At 49.6% G+C, this 20,110-nt stretch overlaps 1 protein-coding gene and 1 pseudogene across 2 annotated transcripts in view; one reads left to right on the top strand and one right to left on the bottom strand.

Moving 5' to 3' along the window:
* Positions 1-3,482: 3,482 nt before the first annotated feature.
* LOC309519071 (urotensin-2 receptor pseudogene) lies at positions 3,483-5,008 on the bottom strand (annotated as a pseudogene). Its single transcript has one exon. The product of its transcript is annotated as a urotensin-2 receptor pseudogene (transcript).
* Positions 5,009-8,519: 3,511 nt separating this feature from the next.
* Positions 8,520-20,110, top strand: part of RNF216 (ring finger protein 216) — a 77,304-nt gene continuing 65,713 nt past the window's right edge. The window contains exons 1-2 of the mRNA XM_082199680.1: positions 8,520-8,617; positions 19,516-19,632. Of these exons, the coding sequence (XP_082055806.1) occupies positions 19,566-19,632 (67 nt within the window). The 5' untranslated portion in view covers positions 8,520-8,617; positions 19,516-19,565. The remainder of the gene's footprint in view (positions 8,618-19,515; positions 19,633-20,110) is intronic.

Below are 20,110 nucleotides of genomic sequence, written 5' to 3'. Positions count from 1 at the left end.
ACAAGCCCTCCTGCTCTCCGTGCCAACCCAACCCCCTCCGGTCTGGGTCCTGGCTGCCCGTGTTTAACCCATGCTTCAAACCTGGCGTGGAGATCTCTGTAGGCGGCTGCCGCATCCTCCTCCCTCTCCTTGGATGCCAGTACCTCCGCGTTCAATTGGGTAACTGCCTGTTGCAGCGCTGCAACTTTCTCTGCTTCCGTCATCTCTGCTAACCGTCGTGAGCTTGCTCCCAAACACCGATCCCCTCCTCCAGCTGCCTCTCTCTCCGCTGCGAGATATCAGGTGTCCGAAGCTTTTAAGAGACGGGTCTTACTGTCAGAGCTGCCACCCAGTCCCAGCTCACATAGGACCAAGTCCGCCAGCGTTCACTTTATAAGAGTCTTTATTAAGTTACAGGTTTCATTTCCGAACTGCAGCGTGCAGCTCTACACCTTCTGCCCTAGGTCGGCGAAGACCCGTCTGAGTCCCCGCCTCTTGCACACCAGCTTAATACCCTAGCCTTGCTCCACCTCCTTCGCCTCTCCCTACGTCTCTGGGTCCTTCTGCCCCCCTGGGCCTCCTCCCTTCTACTCTCCTCTGACGCTGACCCCCCTGATCCTTCTGCCTCCTTGCGGCGGGCTTTGGGACCTGGCTCACTCTCCGGGCTGCTTACTGCTCCGGCTTCCGCTGCATTTGAACTTGGCGCGCGCGCCCAACTCTCTACTTTCCTCTTAACCGTTGCCTCGCTCTCTGAGGAGGGCGTGACCACCCCTGACTCGTGCCCTCCCTCCTGCTGACAGCCTCCGGAACCCGATGCCTGGCTACCTTCCTCCCTGCTGCTCTCAGTCTTGAGCGTGGGTCCCGACTTCCAGCTGCTGCCGCCCTCAGTTATGAGCGTGGGTCCCGACTTCCAGCTGCTACTCTCTGAATCTCCTCTGTTCCCTTCCTCCTGGGGTGTCCCCCCGGATCCCCCCCTTGCTCTGCTCACTGGGGCTCCCTTTTGGGAGTCCTCTGACTCACTGCTTAGGCTTGGAGATCTCGGGTCGTCATCATCACTCATTTTCCCTTCGGATTCCTCCCCCTCGCTCTCTGCTTCCTCCCTTCTCTGCGTCTCTGCTCCTGAACCCCTGACACTTACGTTTTTAGCTTGCTGTATTTTATCTGTGTTAGCTTCCATGTGTTGGAAGAAAGGTGGGATATTATTAATAATCAGTTCTTCTTTCTGGGGGTACTCAAGGGTATGTAGTATCAAAACCTCCCCCCCCCCCAATTTTAAAAGTGTGGCACTTACTGTTACAACTTCATGCTAGGTACCTGCACCTTTTTTTCTTTGAAAAACCTCCCCATGATAATAATAATTTAATTTTAAAAAGTTTTTATTGAAGTTTTCAGCAGAAAGAGAAGAACAGAAATAAATAGGAACAACAAGACAATAAATTATTAAATCCATGTGTGCAGTGGGCATCTGCATCACTGGGCTGAGCTGATTCAGAAAAAAACATTTGACTCTGCAGGAGACCACAGCAGGTGAAGACTTGGCAGAGAAAGAAAAGGCAAATAACATTGCATGCAATTTTTCAGTCAGCAAGAACTTCTGCTTTCCCAGCAGCCATCCATCAGTACAAGGAAAAGCACTTGTGGGTGCTGGGGAAATTCTGCTTTTCTCAGATAAGGAATTGGTGCATGCAAAGAATAAGAACCGGTCATCCTTTCCAGGAAAGAAGAAAGTGGGCTCCCCTGCATGCTGACCCTGCAAACCCAAAACACACAAGCTGGACTCCATTTTCTTTCAATTCATTTGTACCCCCACCTTCCTCCAAGGAACTCGAGGCAGCAGATCTGAGTCTCTTCCCCACCCTGGGCCTCTCTTGTCTCATGGCATGTCGAATTTTTTGAACTTAGGATCATAGAATTGTAGAGTTGGAAGGGAACTCGGGGTCATCTAGAAAGAAGATTCCACCTAAACATTAGGAAGAACTTCCTGACAGTAAGAGCTGTTCGACAGTGGAATTTGCTGCCAAGGAGTGTGATGGAGTCTCCTGCTTTGGAGGTCTTTAAGCAGAGGCTTGACAACCATATGTCAGGAGTGCTCTGATGGTGTTTCCTGCTTGGCAGGGGGTTGGACTCGATGGCCCTTGTGGTCTCTTCCAACTCTAGGATTCTATGATTCTAACCCCCTGCAGTACAGGAATCTTTTTGTGCAGCAAGGGACTTGAATCTACAACCCTGACATTAAGAGTCTTTACTGCCTCTTGCCTTTTCTCTAAGCGAGAAAATCCCAAACGCTGCAACCTTTTTTATAGCGGGTATGCAAAACAACTGCTTTTTATACGGGGTAAGGTGCATCTTGGCTTTTGTATTGACACGAAGCTGTCATTGGGCATGGTGATTTTCAGAGTGCAAGGGGTCAGGCCACACGGGTCCTGAGGAGCCTTAGCCATCTGAAATCAGCCACGGGGGAATGGAAGCAGGAAAGAATAGGCGGAGGCTTTGCACTGCACGTTCTCAGGCAAGCGGAGTTTCCCCAGGGCATGTAAACACAGTGCGATTGTTTCAGTTACACGTGCTTAGACTCTGCCTGTATAGCCAAGGCACAATAGGCCATGGGAACATGGGCACTGAGCCAGAGACTTCACTGAACTACAGGGTTTTGAAGGACCTGCATGGTGGCATCTCGGGGACTGGGAGGGAGACAGAACCAGACAGCAAAGGAGAAAGAGCAGCAGCTTCTGATCGCATTCTGCCACGTGTCACCAAATCTGTCTGGAATCCTTTTCCATCAAACAGTCCACATTGCTGCTGAACGTGCATCGTTTCCCTGACTGAACTGATCGCCCGCCTGAAGCCTTGGAGATGAGGGGCCGCTGGGCCGCCACTCCAGCTGCTGTTGAACTACAGCTCCCATCAGCCCTTATCATTGGCTGGTGCTGATGGGAGTTTGTAGCCTGACAGCAGCTGGTGGAGGGGCAGCACAGACTCCCCATCCCTGTCTTCAAACAGTTATAATGGGCTCCCGTAGCCCCATGCAGTGTGTGGGTCACAGAGGAATGCATGTTCCTCCCTTTGTGATCTTCCAATTCAACAGCTCCTGATAAGTTTCCAAGGGACCCATAGGGCCCCCATAGTGGACTGGCTGCAGTGTGGCGCCAGTTCCTATTTCTGAGCCTGCCCTACCTCACAGGGTGGTTGCAAAGCTTAAATGGGCAAGGGGAGGACCAAGACAACACCGCTTCTTAGATGAAGTATGGGATGAAAATCTGACACACCAAGGAAAACACAATTCAGCAATTTCAGATCATGGAAACTTGCATGTATTTGGGCTTGCACACAGGCACTCAATTTACTTCTGCCTATAAAGGATGTGGCCTTGTGCAATCTTATTTGGAGGTACGGTAAATGCCATAACAGACCACGGTGGGGCTGAGGTTTTGACCCATGATTATTCGGACACACACACACAGACATCCCATTCTCCCCTTAGATTTTCCTAGGCACACATTGTCAAATCCTGAGAGTATGAAGGCCTTTCGCACAAACAACTGTCCACACATCACTGTCCAAACGTTCCAGAACTGGGGGTTGCCTGATCTAGGCGGGTATTTTGTGTGGGTTTCTGTTGCTCCCAGCAGCCAATCAAGTAGGGAAATTTGGCACAGGACGGGGCTTCTTCCCTCAAGGCTGGTCGGGTGGCTGAACGCTTGTCCTCCTGCCTGGCCTGCCTCCTACTCACTTTTTCACAAGAAGACTTCCTTGTTGCCAATTCCCTGCATCTGAGCCACAGCCAAGCTCTCTGTGTACGTGTGGCTTCCAGACCACACTGATTCCCCCAAGGAACCCCTCCTGGGCTTGACCTTGATGAGGACAAGGGCGTTCCTCTCCCGACCCCTTAAGTACTCCCTGTAGTTCTTGGAGAGCAGCGTGTAGAGGAAAGGGTTGATGCAGCTGTTGCTGTAAGCTAGGCAGGTCACGAAAAAATTGATGCAGGCCACTGTGGCGTTTGCAAGGCTGCCCGGCTGGCGGCGATAGACGCTGAGCAGCTGCCAGAGCCAAAAGGGAATGAAGCAAGCCCAGTAGGCAAGGATGATACTAAATATCATGTACAGGACCTTCTGCCGAGAGCACCTCTTCATCGCCTTGGCACTGAAGACGGCTGCCTGAGACCTCCAGTAGGTCCTGGCCAACTTGATATACAAGTAGCAGATGACTAGGCCAGGGGCCAAGATGCTGGTGATGAAGAGGACAGTGAGGTAGACTTTGTAGGCACCCACCTGCCAAGTAGGGTGGCATATGCGCTTGGTCACTCCTCCTTGGCTGCTCGTCCGGAGGTCGATGAGAACCATGGTGGGCAAGGCAAGGAGGAAGGACAGGAGCCAGACCGAGCAGGTGATGGTCCTCCGGTAGTCTCCAGGCCTCCGGAGGGAGTCCAAGGGCTTGACGACCGCCAGGTACCTCTCTGTGCTCATGATGGTGAGAGTGAAGATGCTGGCATGCATGGTCAGCAGGTCCAGGCTGAAGAGGACCCTGCAGCCCACGTCCCCAAAGTACCAGTCCTTCACGAAGTAGGTGCAGACGACGAAGGGGATGGTGGCCAGGTAGAGGAGATCAGCCAAGGCCAGGTTGACCACGTAAACGTACATGGAGGCAGACAGCCGTACGGAGAGGTTGACAACCACCAACGTGTAGATGTTTCCAACCACCCCGACGACGCACATGATGGACAGGGCGCATCCCAGGAAGGAGGTGGCCAAGATGTCGCTGGCGCTGCCAGTGGTGTTGGAGGGACCGCTGCCATTCTCAAGCAGGCAGGACAGGTTGGCACATGGGCCCAGGTCCATTATATCTGACCCTTGCACTGGGTCAACATGTTCCACCCAAATGGCATGCCGGATTCTTGCCCAATGCACAGTGCAAATAATCCCCCTCCTCGAGCGCGGTGGCTCTGCTCTAATATATTTGCCAACCAGCTGGCACCGCTCTGCTTTTGCTGCCGACTCAACAGCCTTTGAAACAGTTTGGTGCGATCAGAGTCCGTGCAGCTGCAAGAGGACGGGAATGAAAGGCTGCGGGTTAAAGTTTCAGAGCTCCCAGGTCCAAATCTTACCACGTTCCAGCAGGCAGGTGAAGGGAGATGAGAGTGGCTTGGTTCAAAGCAACCTCCTTGTGACTGCCTGTCTTCCTGCCTTTAATCCTTCTGGGCAAACATCCAGCGAGCCACCCTTTGAGAGTGCAGGGCTGGCTCTCCACATAAACTTTATCGCACCGTAAGCATCCAGGTTCTTTGCTTTGAAGGTTTTGCGCTGCCAGCGGTGGCCCTGCCTCTGCAGATCTCCCAGACGTCGCTTTTCAGGCAGGATGTTTGGCCACAGGTGAGCTGTGTAAGAGATGCTTCTTTCGGAGGGAGAGAACGGTTGCTTGCCTTGTAGATGCAAGAATGCAAATGGCAAAGAATCCCTGAACAGGACACTGTTTTGTGGGCGGATTCTGTGCCGGCTGCCAGGGCCGGACCTTGCAAATAATTGGATCTATTGTGACAGATGCTTATGCTTTCTCTCTCTCTGGGCTGGGAAGTCTATTCACTGCTGCAAGAGGTGGGAAGGGCCTGGGATTCTTTCTGACAGTCCCCTTGAGGTGGGGTTTCATCCGGTGCTGCTCAGGAAGGAGGAGGCACAGTCAGCAACAGACTTTTGTATCTTGGAGCAACAGGGTGGATTTTCTTTCCAGCTGCCTCCTTCCCTGCCTGCAGGGCTGTGCAAAGGCGGAGGTTGCCCCCCAACCCACAAACAGGATGACTCTCAGTCGCCTTTTGAAGGTGATGCTGGAAAGTGCTGGCAGTGTGCTTCCGCCTCCACACGGATGTGCGCTAACAAAACCCTAACCCTGTGAGGGAAGCTGCACATACTGGTGCTTGTGTAGCTGGTTTTACTTCAATTAATGTTTAATTGTTTTTAATGGTTTCTTTTTTTGCAGTTTTATTTATTTATTAGCATTCTTATATTGCATTGGTAAACATTGTCATATTACATTGCAGAGCTTATTATATTTTTCAAGATTATATACACACTTTATATACCTAAAAAGAGAAGAAAAACAGAGAAAAAACAAAAACAAATCCCCCCAATCATATACATACCAACACATTCGACTTCCTGTCTATCCCACTGTATATTCCTTTTTTAAACAAATTAATGTACTCATATTATTGTATATTTCTTTTAATCTAATACATTCCTATAACAATATGAGCTCTTGTTCTTATTTCTCAACTCAGTCTCTCTCCAACGTCAATCAAATGCTAGCATAGATAACGAACCTTTACTGCATTTTTGAACATATGTCATATCTATCCCATTTTCCATATATTTTTTATTTGAATTGCCTCTCAGGCTGTTTGTCAGCTGCGCCATCTCAGCAAATTCTTGTAGCTTAATATTGCCAGTTCGTTATTGTCGGGACTTCTTCCTTCCGCCCCTTTGCCACCAAAGTCCGGGCTGCAGCTGTTGCATATAAAAATATAAATATATAAAGGCCTTTGGGATGTCCCTGCCAACAATGCTTAACAGAAATGTGTCTGGTCTTTTTAAAAAGGTTATTCCAATTTTAATGGTTTCTTTTAGCTGTTTTTTGTTTTAGCTCCAAGGTGCCTTGAGTCCGTGTCAGCAGCAAAGGCGGGGTATAAATAAACAAGTTGTTATTATTACTAATAATCCTATACGGTGGTACCTCTGGTTACGTACTTAATTTGTTCTGGAGGTCCGTTCTTAACCTGAAACTGTTCTTAACCTGAAGCACCACTTTAGCTAATGGGGCCTCCTCCTGCTGCTGCTGCGCCGCCGGAGCAAGATTTCTGTTCTCATCCTGAAGCAAAGTTCTTAACCCGAGGTACTATGTCTGGGTTAGCGGAGTCTGTAACCTGAAGCGTCTGTAACCCGAGGTACCACTGTAGTTGAAACCATCAGTGCATTTAGAGTGTTTTTCACAGCTCTCCAGTGAAAGAGGATCGCTGCCTCTGCGCTCCCAAAATCCAACGCAAAGCAAATACGGTTGGTTAGATCTTATGGCCCCACCTGGTGGCCACGCAGTAAAGGTAAATTATTAGTAGGGGGAAAGTAAGACTGGCAGACGACAGTCCGGGCGCTTGCACGCGATCCTGGCCCGGCTGCTGATCCTATGCTCGATTACCCGGAGGGAGAGTTTGCGCGGCTGCTTCAGTCCAGCGGGCAGGATGGGCGCACAACGCGGTGGGGAGTCCGGCAAAGTGGGCCGCTTGGAGCTCTTTTCTGCGGGCCGGGGCAGAAGAGGGTAATGGCGCCAGGCAGAAATCCGTCGGGTGCAGCCTCGGCCGGGAAACCGCCCCGCGATCCTCGGGCGGAGGGCGGTATCTAAAGGTAATTAACGGGAATAAGAAGAACCAAAACTGGAGGAGGAGAAGCGACGCCGGGTCAAAGGCCAGCGCCACTGTTTCCCTTGCCTGCCGCCTCTCCACCGTTAGAGCCTCGAGGCGGATTAAGAGCCTGGAAACATATTTGACAAATATATTTTCCTTTTTTAGTTTTATTTTCATAATTTCCTTTTTGCCCCGTTTTCCTTTTACGGTCTATGTGGGTGTAAGGATTAATTTATTTTCTTTTTTTGTAAATTTTAAAAATGCAATAAAAATTAAGGAGCGTCTCCACCCCCATCGTTCTACCCCATCGTTCTACCCGGACACTGAGGTCCAGCACCGAGGGCCTTCTGGCAGTTCCCTCACTGCGAGAAGCCAAGTTACAGGGAACCAGGCAGAGGGCCTTCTCGGTGGTGGCGCCCTCCCTGTGGAACGCCCTCCCACCAGATGTCAAAGAGAACAAAAACTACCAGGCTTTTAGAAGACATCTGAAGGCAGCCCTGTTCAGGGAAGCTTTTACTGTTTGATGTATCATAGTATTTTAATATTCTGTTGGAAGCCTCCCAGAGTGGCTGGGGAAGCCCAGCCAGATGGGCGGGGTATAAATAATAATAATGATAATAATGATAATAATAATAATAATAATAATTACTGTAATAATAATAATAATAGTAATAAAAATAATAAATAAGAGCCTGGAAACAGAGCCGAAGTCGCCGTGAGCAACAAATGCCCCCCTTCCCCGGCCAAAGGCGGGACTCCCCTTCCTCCTCCTCCTATAAAACACGCGAGATCCCCAGCAAACGCTCCGATTCCGCGTCTTTCCCCCCCCCTTTTCGCAAAGGCGCATGCGCACTCCCGGGCACTGGGCGCTCCTCTCGGCCCCCTCCCGTCCGGAGAGCCGCCCGTCACGTGACGCTGAAGCCAGCTGGTTGGCCGTTGCGGGATTCCTCCCCCCCCCGCCGCCGCCCTTTTCCTTTCGAGAAACTCCCTGATCCGCGCCTGGAGCCGCTCTGCCCCGAGCCCTCCCCTCGTCTCCATGGTCTCTTCGCCCCCGGCCCGCCCCTCGCGGTCACGTGGCGCCCTCGCGCAGGCCGGAAGGAGGCCTGACAGGCCGGCCCCCCCCCCCCGCCGTTGGCGGCCGCGAGGAAGAGGAGGAGGCGGAGGCGGAGGAGGCGGAGGCCGAGCGCGGCGAGGAGGCGGACGGGCAGGAAGCAGGAAGCGCCGCCGGGAGGGACCAGCGGGAGACGGAGCGAGGTGAGGGAGCGCGGGAGGGAAGGAGCGAGCGGCCGGCCGGCCGGCCGGGGGTCCTCCGGGGTCTCCCCGCCCGCTCCCCCAGGGGCAGCCCCGCCCGCACCTGCCTCGGTTGCCTGGCAACCGCCCCCCCCGGAGACACCTGCCGGGCCTGGGCGCCCCTCCCGCCCCCCGGACTCCCCACGGAGGGAGACCCCGCTGCCCCCTGTGCGGGGACGCCGAGGGCGGCTGCTGCTGCTGCCAGCCCGTGTGGGCGTCCCCGAGGCAGCCCCTCCTCCTCCTCCAGCCCCGGACTCGCCTCCTCCCCAGCTGCTGCTGCTGCTCATCCTCCTTCCCCGGCTGGTTTCGTTTCGCTTTCACGCCGGAGAGAGGAGGACGCGGCTCCCCTTCTCCTCCCAACCAGCCCGAACTTCTGCGAGCTGCAAGTTTGGCTTCTTGCTGCGGGGCGACTCCGCCTGGGATCGGCGGCTGAGCTCTCGTTTCGGGTCCCCCCCCCCGCCGGCTTCCCTCTCCCCGCCCCGGGTCTCCCGCTTTCCCCTCTTGCAGCAGCAGCAGCTGCCTTCTCCTCCACCTGCTCTCCTCATCCTCCTTCGCTAGGGCCATCTGCTGCCCCGGCCTCGCCAGCCTCCCGGCTCCTCTGCACATTCTCCGCACTCCAAGGAGGTCTCGTTTCTCCTGGGGAAGCAGATCCTGATCGCGGCTGGGATGGCGCCCCCTCCCTGCTTCCCAAAGTCCATCCACCTGCAATGGTTAATCAAGGAGAAGCAAAGGCAGCAGCCCCCTCACCTGAACTTTTGGGGGGAGAGGGGGTGGGGATGCCGTTGGGGATTTGGGGGTCTTCCGTGGTCCACTGGAAACCGAGGGAGGGGAGAGTTGCTGCTGCTGCTGCCGCCCTCTGGTCCTGCTTGGGGGCACCTGGTTGGCCGCTGCGAAAACAGGATGCTGGACTAGATGGGTCCTTGGGCTAATCCAGCACACTCTCTCTTACGTCTTGCTGTATGTCGCGTGTGGGAGCCTCTTATTGCCAGCTTTGAACATTTGGATTTGGCAGAATGTTTATTTCCAGGCGCATGTGTGGTGGTTCCGGGTCACACTCCCCCCCCCAAAGTCTGAGAGGAGTGGTTGGGTTGTGTGCCTAAACCAGGGGTCAGCAACCTTTTTCAGCCGTGGGCCGGTCCACCGTCCCTCAGACCTTGTGGGGGGCCGGACTATATTTTGAAGTGAAAAAAAACACGAATTCCTATGCCCCATAAATAACCCAGAGATGCATTTGAAATAAAAGGACACGTTCGACTTACGTAAAAACACACTGATTCCTGGACCATCCGAGGGCCGGATTGAGAAGGCGATTGGGCCGCATCCGGCCCCCGGGCCTTAGGTTGCCTGTCCATGTTCTAAACCCACCTGACTTCCGGTTAAACTCAGTGTAAACTCAATTGTGCTTGTCCTGAGTAGACATGCATAGGATCGTGCTGTTGTATTGATTTGGTGCGGTGTGTTTGATGTTGCTTAATCATGTTGCAATGTGTACTGAGTTTTAAAAGAGGCGTGGTTGCTGAGCAGCCCAACTCCCTTCTTTACCCTACATTTCAGCAATTGCTTTCCCCCCATCTGAGATGTACAGATAAGATTCTAACTGGCATGCCCAGCATGCAGGGAGCATTGTAATTGTCATGGCAGACAGCTTCTGAGTCTTAGGGCTGTTCCGTGCATGACATTGCTCCCCAGAGCCACAAAATCGGAACGGGGCCTTCATGTTCAGGGGCAGCAGTCTGGTGAATGCAGTGGGACAAGGAGGAAGGGCTGCTGGCCTTTTTCATGCTTGGTTTTTACCACGGCATGTTTTCATACTGTGGGTTGACTGGAGCCGTGTGAATGGCCACAGTGGGAATTGGGACCCCTTATGAAATGTTCTGTGTTCTGATTCAGCAGCCAGGCTCTTTTTAGACTGTTGGAGCCTTTTCTTATACTGTATTGAGATCCCCTCTTGCTGCAGGAGGAAAAAGCACATGTGGAATCCTCCCTGGAATGTGATGTGAGGGTTTGTTTCATGAGGAGTGCTGGGTAGTTGAGAGCTCTTTACGCAGGGTAAGAGTTGCACCAAAATGACTAATATGATGTGCTTTGAACACTTGGGTGCTGTGTTATTCACAGCCACCTCCTCCAGTTTTTGTTTTTGTTTTAAAACTATTTTAACACTTTTGCAGCAGGGCTAGGTAACCTATGATCCTCTGGCTGTTGCAGTTTCTCCAAGCCAAATCTTTGGAATGAGGGCATGCAAGAAGGAAGAGGTGGTCTATTAAGCTGCAGAAATAGCTTTCATAAAGGAGATGGTTGTGGAAGTTTAGTACATGCGCCTGTGGAGATCTGTTTCTGAAGGGGGTGTGTCTGTTTACCAGCTTGTAAAAAGTCTTTCCCTTACGGAATGTGTGTTTGCCAACTCAGTGTGCCCTCCAGATATTTGTTGTAAGACAGTGGTGGGGAACCGCTGGTCCACGAACCAAACTTCTCCCGCCAACCCTCCCCATCTAGCGTGCAAGGCCATTTTGGGCAAGCCAGACACTTCCATTGTTACACCTGATGTCATACATTGGTAGGGCTTCAAAGGAAGAATCGGGAGATTAGAGTGAGCTCCCAACATTCCTTTTGCTGGAGCCAGGCATGCTCCCACTGCCCTTCTGCTGATGGACAATGAGAGTGGGCCTTGCTCCGGGAGCAGGAAACAATTGGACAGAAACTGCTTCTCCCACCCAGTACTGCTCCTTGAATTTCTGAAAACTGGGTGCAGAAAGAACAGCGTGAGGCTGCTTGTAAAAGGGCTTTCAAACAGCCCTGTGCTGTGCTTTGGAGTCCCGACAATCGGGGCTTCTAAGCACAGCATCACCTGGTGTCATCGTGGTGGCAGGTGATTGACAGGGTCTTCCTGATAAATGCAGTCCATCAGGGATTGGAAGGTGAAGATCTGGCCCACTGGCCAGAAGAGGTCTCCTCCCTGCCCCACTATAGACATTGCCTTTCTGCATCAAGGAGAGGACTTTCGAAACTTTAATTCAGCATCGATTGGAGGCAGTTGGTGGTGTCCTCAACTGTATAACCTGGAGATTTCCCCCCCCCCCCTTTGTACTGTATTAGAGAGATTTCTCTCTCGTTCTGAAATTGCCAGGAAATGGTTTAGTTGTAGGAAGCATTTAGAAAGACAAGAGGCTTAATAAAATCCAACGCTTCAACATTCTTGGACTGGGAGGGCAGGGGGGGTATCCAAATTCCTACATGCAGTCAGATTCTTAGACACATGGACAACCGAGTGCTAGCCAGTGGCGCCTGCCCAGTCCTGTGTGTTGCGGATAAAGAAGAAATGGTTCTGGTGCTCAGTTCTTCCCCTGGTCCTTTCACTGGTCCTTCAGTCTTGCAGCAGCAGCATCACTTTCCCTTCAGCATCTTCTGGTTGCAAAATGCTTTTTTGAAAAAAGATTTGAGGTTTTCAGTTATATACATTTCAATAGTTTTACAGTAACTTAAACGTATCAAAACTTGACTTCCTCCTCTTTCTGCAGATCCTTACATTAATTTTTTCCCCATTTCCTGCATATTCTAAATTAACTTATTTTTTCATTCATCTACTTTAATTGTTCACTCTTATGAAACTGCAGGTTATTACAATAACCCTGCCAATTTGTTTACAATTTGTTTGTAAATATTCAATAAACCATTTCCATTTTTTAATGTTATATTGATTTCTCTCCCCCCCCCCCCAGCCTGGCAGTAAGTTTTGCCGTTTCTGCGTAGTCCATACGTTTTTGTATCCATTCTTCTTTCATCGGGACATCTTCTTTCTATTTTTGGGCAAATAACATTCTTGCCTCTGTAGTAGCATACATGAATAAATTTCTGTACTGTTTAGGTAATTCTGCCCCTGTAATTCCAAAAAGAAAATTTGTTTAAAAATGCTGATTTTTTAAACAAATGTTATTTTAAACATCTTTCTCAATTCATTGTGTATCAGTAAGCTTTAAACATACTGCGAGACCACATATGATGTTGTTGTTTAGTCGTTCAGTTGTGTCTGATTCCTTGTGACCCCCTGGACCAGAGCACGCCAGGCACTTTTGTCTTCCACTGCCTCCCACAGTTTGGTCAAACTCATGCTGGTAGCTTCGAGAACACCATCCAACCATCTTATCCTCTTTCGTCCCCTTATCCTTGTGCCCTCCATCTTTCCCAGCATCAGGGTCTTTTCCAAGGAGTCTTCTCTTCTCATGAGGTGGCCAAAGTATTGGAGCCTCAGCTTCACGATCTGTCCTTCCAGTGAGCACTCAGGGCTGATTTCCTTCAGAATGGAGAGGTTTGATCTTCTTGCAGTCCATGGGACTCTCAAGAGTCTCCTCCAGCACCAGAATTCAAAAGCATCAATTCTTTGGCGATCTGCCTTCTTGATGGTCCAGCTCTCACTTCCATACATCACTACTGGGAAAACCATGGCTTTTACTATACGGACCTTTGTTGGCAAGGTGATGTCTCTACTTTTTAAGATGCTGTCTAGGTTTGTCATTGCTTTTCTCCCAAGAAGCAGGCGTCTTTTAATTTTGTGGCTGCTGTCACCATCTACAGTGATCATGGAGCCCAAGAAAGTAAAATCTCTCACTGCCTCCATTTCTTCCCCTTCTATTTGCCCAGGAGGTGATGGGACCAGTGGCCATGATCTTCGTTTTCTTGATGTTGAGCTTCAGACCATATTTTGTGCTCTCCTCTTTCACCCTCAATAAAAGGTTCTTTAATTCCTCCTCACTTTCTGCCATCAAGGTTGTGTCATCTGCATATCTGAGGTTGTTGATATTTCTTCCGGCAATCTTAATTCCAGCTAGGGATTCATCCAGCCCAGCCTTTCGCATGATGAATTCTGCATATAAGTTAAATAAGCAGGGAGACAATATACAGCCTTGTTGTACTCCTTTCCCAATTTTGAACCAATCAGTTGTTCCATATCCAGTTCTAACTGTAGCTTCTTGTCCCACGTAGAGATTTCTCAGGAGACCTTTTTTCTCTTCGCATTTCCAACACTTACTCGATTTTGATTTATACATTTTTTGCCAGTTTACTCACTGTTAGATACCATGTATATAACATTTTCATATAGTTTTCTCTTAAACCATAGCATGCTGTAAATTTTATATCCGTATTCCACAATCGTTCCCACACTTCCATAACTATATTATAACCAATATCTATTGCCCAACGTATCATTGAAGACTTTACCTGCTCACCCTTTGTCTCCCAATCCAATAATATCTTATACATTTTTGGCAGCGCTTTTACATTCCAACAGATCTCTCTCCAGTTGTGATATTTGTTCCCCAAACCCCCGGGGCTTGTCTAGGTGGGCCTGGGTTGGTGAAAAGGCAGCAGCAGCTGAGCAGGCTGCTTGGGAGTTTATTGAGCGTATTCAGCCTTTCCTGAACCTTTGGCAGGAGGCAGAAAGCTGGGAGGCAGAGGAGGCTTTCCTGCTATATTCTCCCCCTTTTCCCAATCAGCCTCATTTGGGGGTCGCTAATTCTGTTGCATCTTTGTGTCAGGGGTGTGATAGCATCATTTGACTGTATCTTAATATAGAATTGTCCTTGGTGGCTGCTGCACAGCGCATCTTTGGATGAGAGATGCTCGGAACAGTCATTTGCTCAGGGACACGGGGAGGAGGGGTATCGGTACTCCTTCACGCCATTAAAACGGACTCTTTCAGGTAGCGGAGCGAAGTCACACCTTCAGTTTTAATTAAGAGAAGAAGCATTCCTCAGCTATTGAAAACTTGTCACAACAGCATTTTCCTGTTTTCTATTTTCTGGAAGTAGCAAGGGGTAACAGTGAGCTAATTAAGCAGGGTGTTGTGGAAGATATGGCTTCTGGCTCTCGTTAGATTATTAGTTTTGCTTTTTAAAAAACTTGACCACTTTCGCTTTTTGGAAAAAAATCGGCTCCTCATTTTCCCCTCCAGGCATTTGGCTTTAGCATTATCTGGCAGTTTTGGCCCCCAGGGCAGTGCTGAGACTGCTAAGGGTTGTCTGTTAAGGAGATACATTTACAGTCGTACCTTGGGACTCGGACATTTTGGCTCCTGAACGCCACAAACCCAGAAGTGAGTGTTCTGGTTTGCGAATGTTCTTTGGAACCCAAAACATCCTACGGAGCTTCCGCAGCTTCTGATTGGCTACAGGAATTTCCTGCAGCCAATCAGAAGCCGCGCTTTGGTTTCTGAACGTTTTGGAAGTCGAACGGACTTCAGGAATGGATTCCATTCAACTTCCAAGGTACGACTGTAGTGGATTTAGACCAGGAGTGGGTAACCTGGGGGCGGGGAGAGATGCTGCTGGGCCCCAGCTCTCCTTGAAGTGTGGGTGAGTGGAAGAGACGTAATGCAGAACATCTGGCGAGGTGAGCCAGCCTGGCTTTAGGCCCTTCAAGGTCATACTAGCAAATGAAGCTGTAGGCTGCATTAAAAAGCCCTTAGTCTATTTAATCATTTGCGTCGTAGCCTATTGTGATTGATTTGCTTGCATATGAGTAAGAGCAGTGTTTCTGAAACATGCAAAAAGAGAGAGGCTTCTGTTAAGATGAATGTGTGCTGTGACGTTCCTCATCTCAGAGACGTTCCTTCCAGCCTGTGAGAAAATGAAGCAAATAAAAATTAACTTAGTTTACTACAACTATTATTATTAAATGTTTTTAAATAGGAAGGGAGGCCTTTTCATTTGGATGTTAATCCCCACTTAATTCCCCGCGGAATCAACACTTACTGTTCGCTTCCCATTTCCAGGGAGCTGAGGTGACTCTCCCACTTTTCAGATTCCTGCTTTTGAGCTCTCCATGGGCATCTGGTGGTGGTCGTTGTTGTTAAAATTCTAAACTGCCCTTCATCCTAGGATCACAGGGCTATTGACAATATAAAAGCACAAAAATATATAACCTAGTAACAGACAATACCCCACGCCCAGTTTAAAAGGCCATAGGCCTAGATTATTTAATTAACCAAAGGCCTGGGAGAAGAGGAATGTTTTTGTCTGGTGCCTAAAGAGATGCAACGAAAGTGCCAAGCGAGCTTCCCTGGGGGGGAACATTCCACTGCAGAAAATCCCCGTTCTGGTGTTGCCAACCTCCGGACTCCTCACAGGCGCATCTAGGAGGAGGATAATCCAAAGGCATTTAATCAATAACTCAGGGGGAGCAGACCTGCTGCCCGCCAGGTGTTGCTGGACTTCCAACTTCTGCCAGGGGTCAGGGATGATGGGATTCCCCCCCCCCCCGTTGGCTGCCCCTGCCGTAGCTGGTTAAACGTTGGTGCTGTTGTAAACAAAAATTGCCCTTTTCCCTTATGGGGTATCCAAGAGCCCATATAGAGTCCTTACATAGGTTCCCTATTGGTAGGAGAGAATAACAGAGGCTAACCAGAGAATATTGAGAAGCAAAGCAGCTAGTAAGCTTGATCTTTATTGATCTGTTGCAACAGGGTGCTCCCCTCACCCGCAGGAGAGAGGAGGAACCCAGAAAAATGGCGCGCAAGGCCTTATACAGTGGTACCTCTGGTTACATACGCTTCAGGTGACATACGCTTCAGGTTACAGACTCCGCCAATCCAGAAATAGTGCTTCAGGTTAAGAACTTTGCTTCAGGATGAGAACAGAAAACGGGCTGCGGCGGCAGCAGGAGGCCCCATTAGCTAAAGTGGTGCTTCAGGTTAAGAACAGTTTCAGGTTAAGAACGGACCTCCAGAACGAATTAAGTACTTAACCTGAGGTACCACTGTAAAGACTTTGGAAATTGCCACCCTGTAGGTCAAGACCACCCCCAGAAACAGCATACATACATCACAGAAGGGGTGTAACCTAAGACCACCCCTCAGATACATCACACCTACATCATAAAAAGGTGGCCTAAAACAAAAATTTTGAATGTTGTTTATCTCCTGTCTGGCAGGTTACTTGATTGGATTGCCTGGGGAGCCTGGCTAGTCTTTTGTAGTGATAAATACTTAGTTCCTGGGCCAGGTCACAGGCTCACACCCTATTCAAACACAGACATACCCTTAAGACAGGATTTGTGAAGGAAAAGACAATGGGGAGGCTTTTCCATTTTCCTTTGACCTTGCAGAGAAAACATTTGGTCAGTTTGGGACAGTTTGGGAATCAAAATGGTTCCAGGTCGGTCTTCCTGTCCTGATCTATATACATGCTTGCTTGGTATGCTTATGAACATTACCGTATATCTAAGACCTCAAAATTCCTATCACACTGTAGCCTTTCTGGTGAAGAGCAGGTTGCTCTGGTTCCTGGCTGCCACTGATCCCAGGCCCCCACGTCCAGTGGGAAAGCGAATGAACCTGTTTGGCTGTTCAGGCTTGTGTTCCTGGCTGCTGCTCGGAACAATTTCTTCCTTGCTCTGAGGAGGCAGCAGAACTTCCGCAACCCAGTGCTTTGCCTGGTCTGTGATTTGGCTTGCCAGCCATTCCAAGGTGGAGCTGGATTTGCAAGGAGGGAGATTTTAACAATTGCTGGTCATAGAACCACAGAAGTTGTAGACTTGGAAGGGACCCCCAGGGTCATCTAGTCCAACCCCCCTGCAATGCACAAATCTCAGCTAAAGCATCCATGGCAGATTGCCATCCCACCTCTAGCCCAGGGGTTGGCAAAGTTTTTGTGGCTTGGGCTGGTTCATGGTCTTGCAGACGCTGCGGTGGGCTGGAGTGCCCATGCACACATGCATGCGCAAATGCTATTTCTGGTGCTCCTTCCAGTGCAGAGGAGACGTGTGCAGCTTCCCACTGGCTGCAGGAGCTTCCAGCGTCATGGAAGGCAGTCCCTGCTCTGCTCTGTGCTGGTTTAGTGTGGCGCACGGGATCTGAGCAGGCGAAGGAGGTCTCCAAGCGGGTGGTGGGGGTCTATGGGCCGGTTAAACAACCCCCGTGGGCTGCTTGTGGCCCATGGTCCTTAGGTTACCGACCCCTGCCTAACTGTAGGGTGTGCCAGAAAACAGGAGTTTGCATTGTTGTCTCTGGCATAAGGAGAATGCGCAGCAGTACAGTGGAACGTCGTGTTACCTACCATCGCCCTTGCGAATGTTGCGGGTTACGAGGTCCGCTAACCTGGAAGTAGATGCTCCTGGTTGCGCTCTTTGCCCTGGGATGTGAGCGGAAGTCATGTGGCGGCAGCGGGAGGTGCCATTAGCGAAAGCGCGCTTCGTGTTACGAGTGGTTTAGGGTTGAGAACGGACCTCCAGAATGAATTAAATTCGTAACCGGATGTACCACTGTATCTAGAACAGGAAAGCGCAGTCACATTAGCACAGGGGACTGTTGTTGGACTGTGATATTTAGTTCTAACTTATTGATCAAATACACTTTTTAAACGAAGAACAGCTATTTTGTTCATTTTTTATAGTATTTATATTCCGCTGCTCAGGTGGAGCTCAGAAAGCAGTTTGCATATCATTATTATAACACCAAGCATCCAATTTTCTAAACTTTATAAAAGGATGGTCCTTCAGATGCTCCTGTTTTAAAATTTTAGGGTACACACACATAGCAGACACACACTCCACAGAAAACCTATCCTTCATCCTTCAAAATTTAGGAAATATTATCTGAGAAAAATACACATTATTTTAGCACACGGAACAGTCCCCAAAAAGCCATCTTGGCTCTTTTAATTATTCTGAATATTTCTTCTACAGAAGGAGATATCTTGGAGAAACCTTTCCCAGCAACAGATAGGTAGCCGTGTTGGTCTGCCATAGTCAAAATAAAAAAATTCCTTCCAGTAGCACCTTAAAGACCAACTAAGTTAGTTCTTGGTATGAGCTTTCGTCTGCGTGCAGACTTCTTCAGATACACTGGGTCTGGCAACTTCTGTTTCAGTGTATCTGAAGAAGTGTGCATGCACACGAAAGCTCATACCAAGAACTAACTTAGTTGGTCTTTAAGGTGCTACTGGAAGGAATTTTTTTACTTTCCCAGCAGTTACTTACAAATCCTGTCTTAGGGGCATATTTGGGTATGAATAGGGGGTGGGCTTGTGACCTGGATCCAGGATAAAGTATTTACCATCTCAGTGGCCAGACTGCCCAGGTAATGCAATCAGTAAAGCATTATCAGGTACCTTGGCAGACAGGAGAGAAGCCAGAATCAACATTTCTATAGGAGACCTCCCTCCTTCTGTGAAGCATGTATGATGCTTTTTGGGTGGTCTTTGGTTAAGGGGTTGAAACATGCAGTCTGGCCAAATGTTTTTTTCTGGAAATTTTGTGACAATCGATCATAATTTGATTTTGGACCCTGAATTAGCACTTTTGTCGCTTGAGAGCAACTCTAACCCTGAGCTTTTCTAACTTGGCCGCTGCCAGGTGGAAAACAGGAGATAATCATCCTTTGCTTTCCTGGTATGCCTGTGTGTGGGAGGCTGGCAGCAGGCAGCTCTCCTAGGTTTGCAAATGTGATTATAAGATGGGCTTTCAGTTTGTGTTTTTGCAGCATGAGGACTAGAAATTTGTTTCTAATTTACAGCCAGAGCTGCAATTTACAGCCTAGTCCTGCACATGCTTACTTGGCAGCCAGCCTTCCATAGCTTACCCCTGCCAAAGGTGGGCAAATTCTGTAGCCAGTAATAGATTCTGTGCTTGCCTGGTGGATCTTCAAGTAAATGGAAGTCCTGTTTGTGGATGGATTAGCAACTGCAGATGGGATTTCTGCATATTTGTACAAGGATTTCCTGGATTTCTCCCAGCAGTTGCCTACCTCTCAATTAAAACCCAGCTGCTCAGATTAATAAGAAAATGAACCTTGTGTAAACTCTGTCTGGAGCAACCTCTACCACGTGGTAAAACCAGAGGTGTGAACCAACTGCTCACCTTGTCCTTTGCAGGTGCTGTTGGCAGAGTGAGTGCCATGCTCTGGAGCTCTTAGCTTTCTAACATGGCAGAGGGAGGTGGAAACGAAGAAGTGATTGACTTGAACAGTTTCCGGAGCCACCGAGGGAAAGGTAAGGAAAACATTCCTGATTCTTCCAGGTGCATCATATGAGGCTGGTGCAGGGGTCAGCAATTTACCGCGCCTCGGGCCGGTGTCTTCAGCGCCGATCGCGCGGCGGGCCGGAGGGCGGGGGAGCTCGTGCCCATACGCATGCGCACACGCTATTTCCGGCACACTTCCGGGTCAGAGGAGCACTGGAAATAGCTTGTGCGCATCTGCACGGGCCTCCTCCGACCTGGATGTGCACCAGAAATAATGCTTGCGCATGCACACAAGCTATTTCCGGTGCTCCTCTTCCGTTTGTGTACGATTTTTGGAAGCCAAACATCCGATGCAGCTTCCGTGGCTTCTGATTGGCTGCAGGAAGTTCCTGCAGCCAATTGGAAGCCGTGCCTTGGTTTTAGAACCATTTTGGGAGTCAAACAGACTCCCGGAACGGTTTAATTTGAGAACCAAGTATGACTGTTATTAGTGTTCTGTTGTGAACC

Source organism: Podarcis vaucheri (assembly GCF_965113315.1).
Source record: "Podarcis vaucheri genome assembly, chromosome: 14".
NCBI lineage: Eukaryota > Metazoa > Chordata > Lepidosauria > Squamata > Lacertidae > Podarcis > Podarcis vaucheri.
The sequence above is the reverse complement of the archived record's forward strand: the minus strand, read 5'-3'. Positions and strand labels throughout refer to the sequence as shown.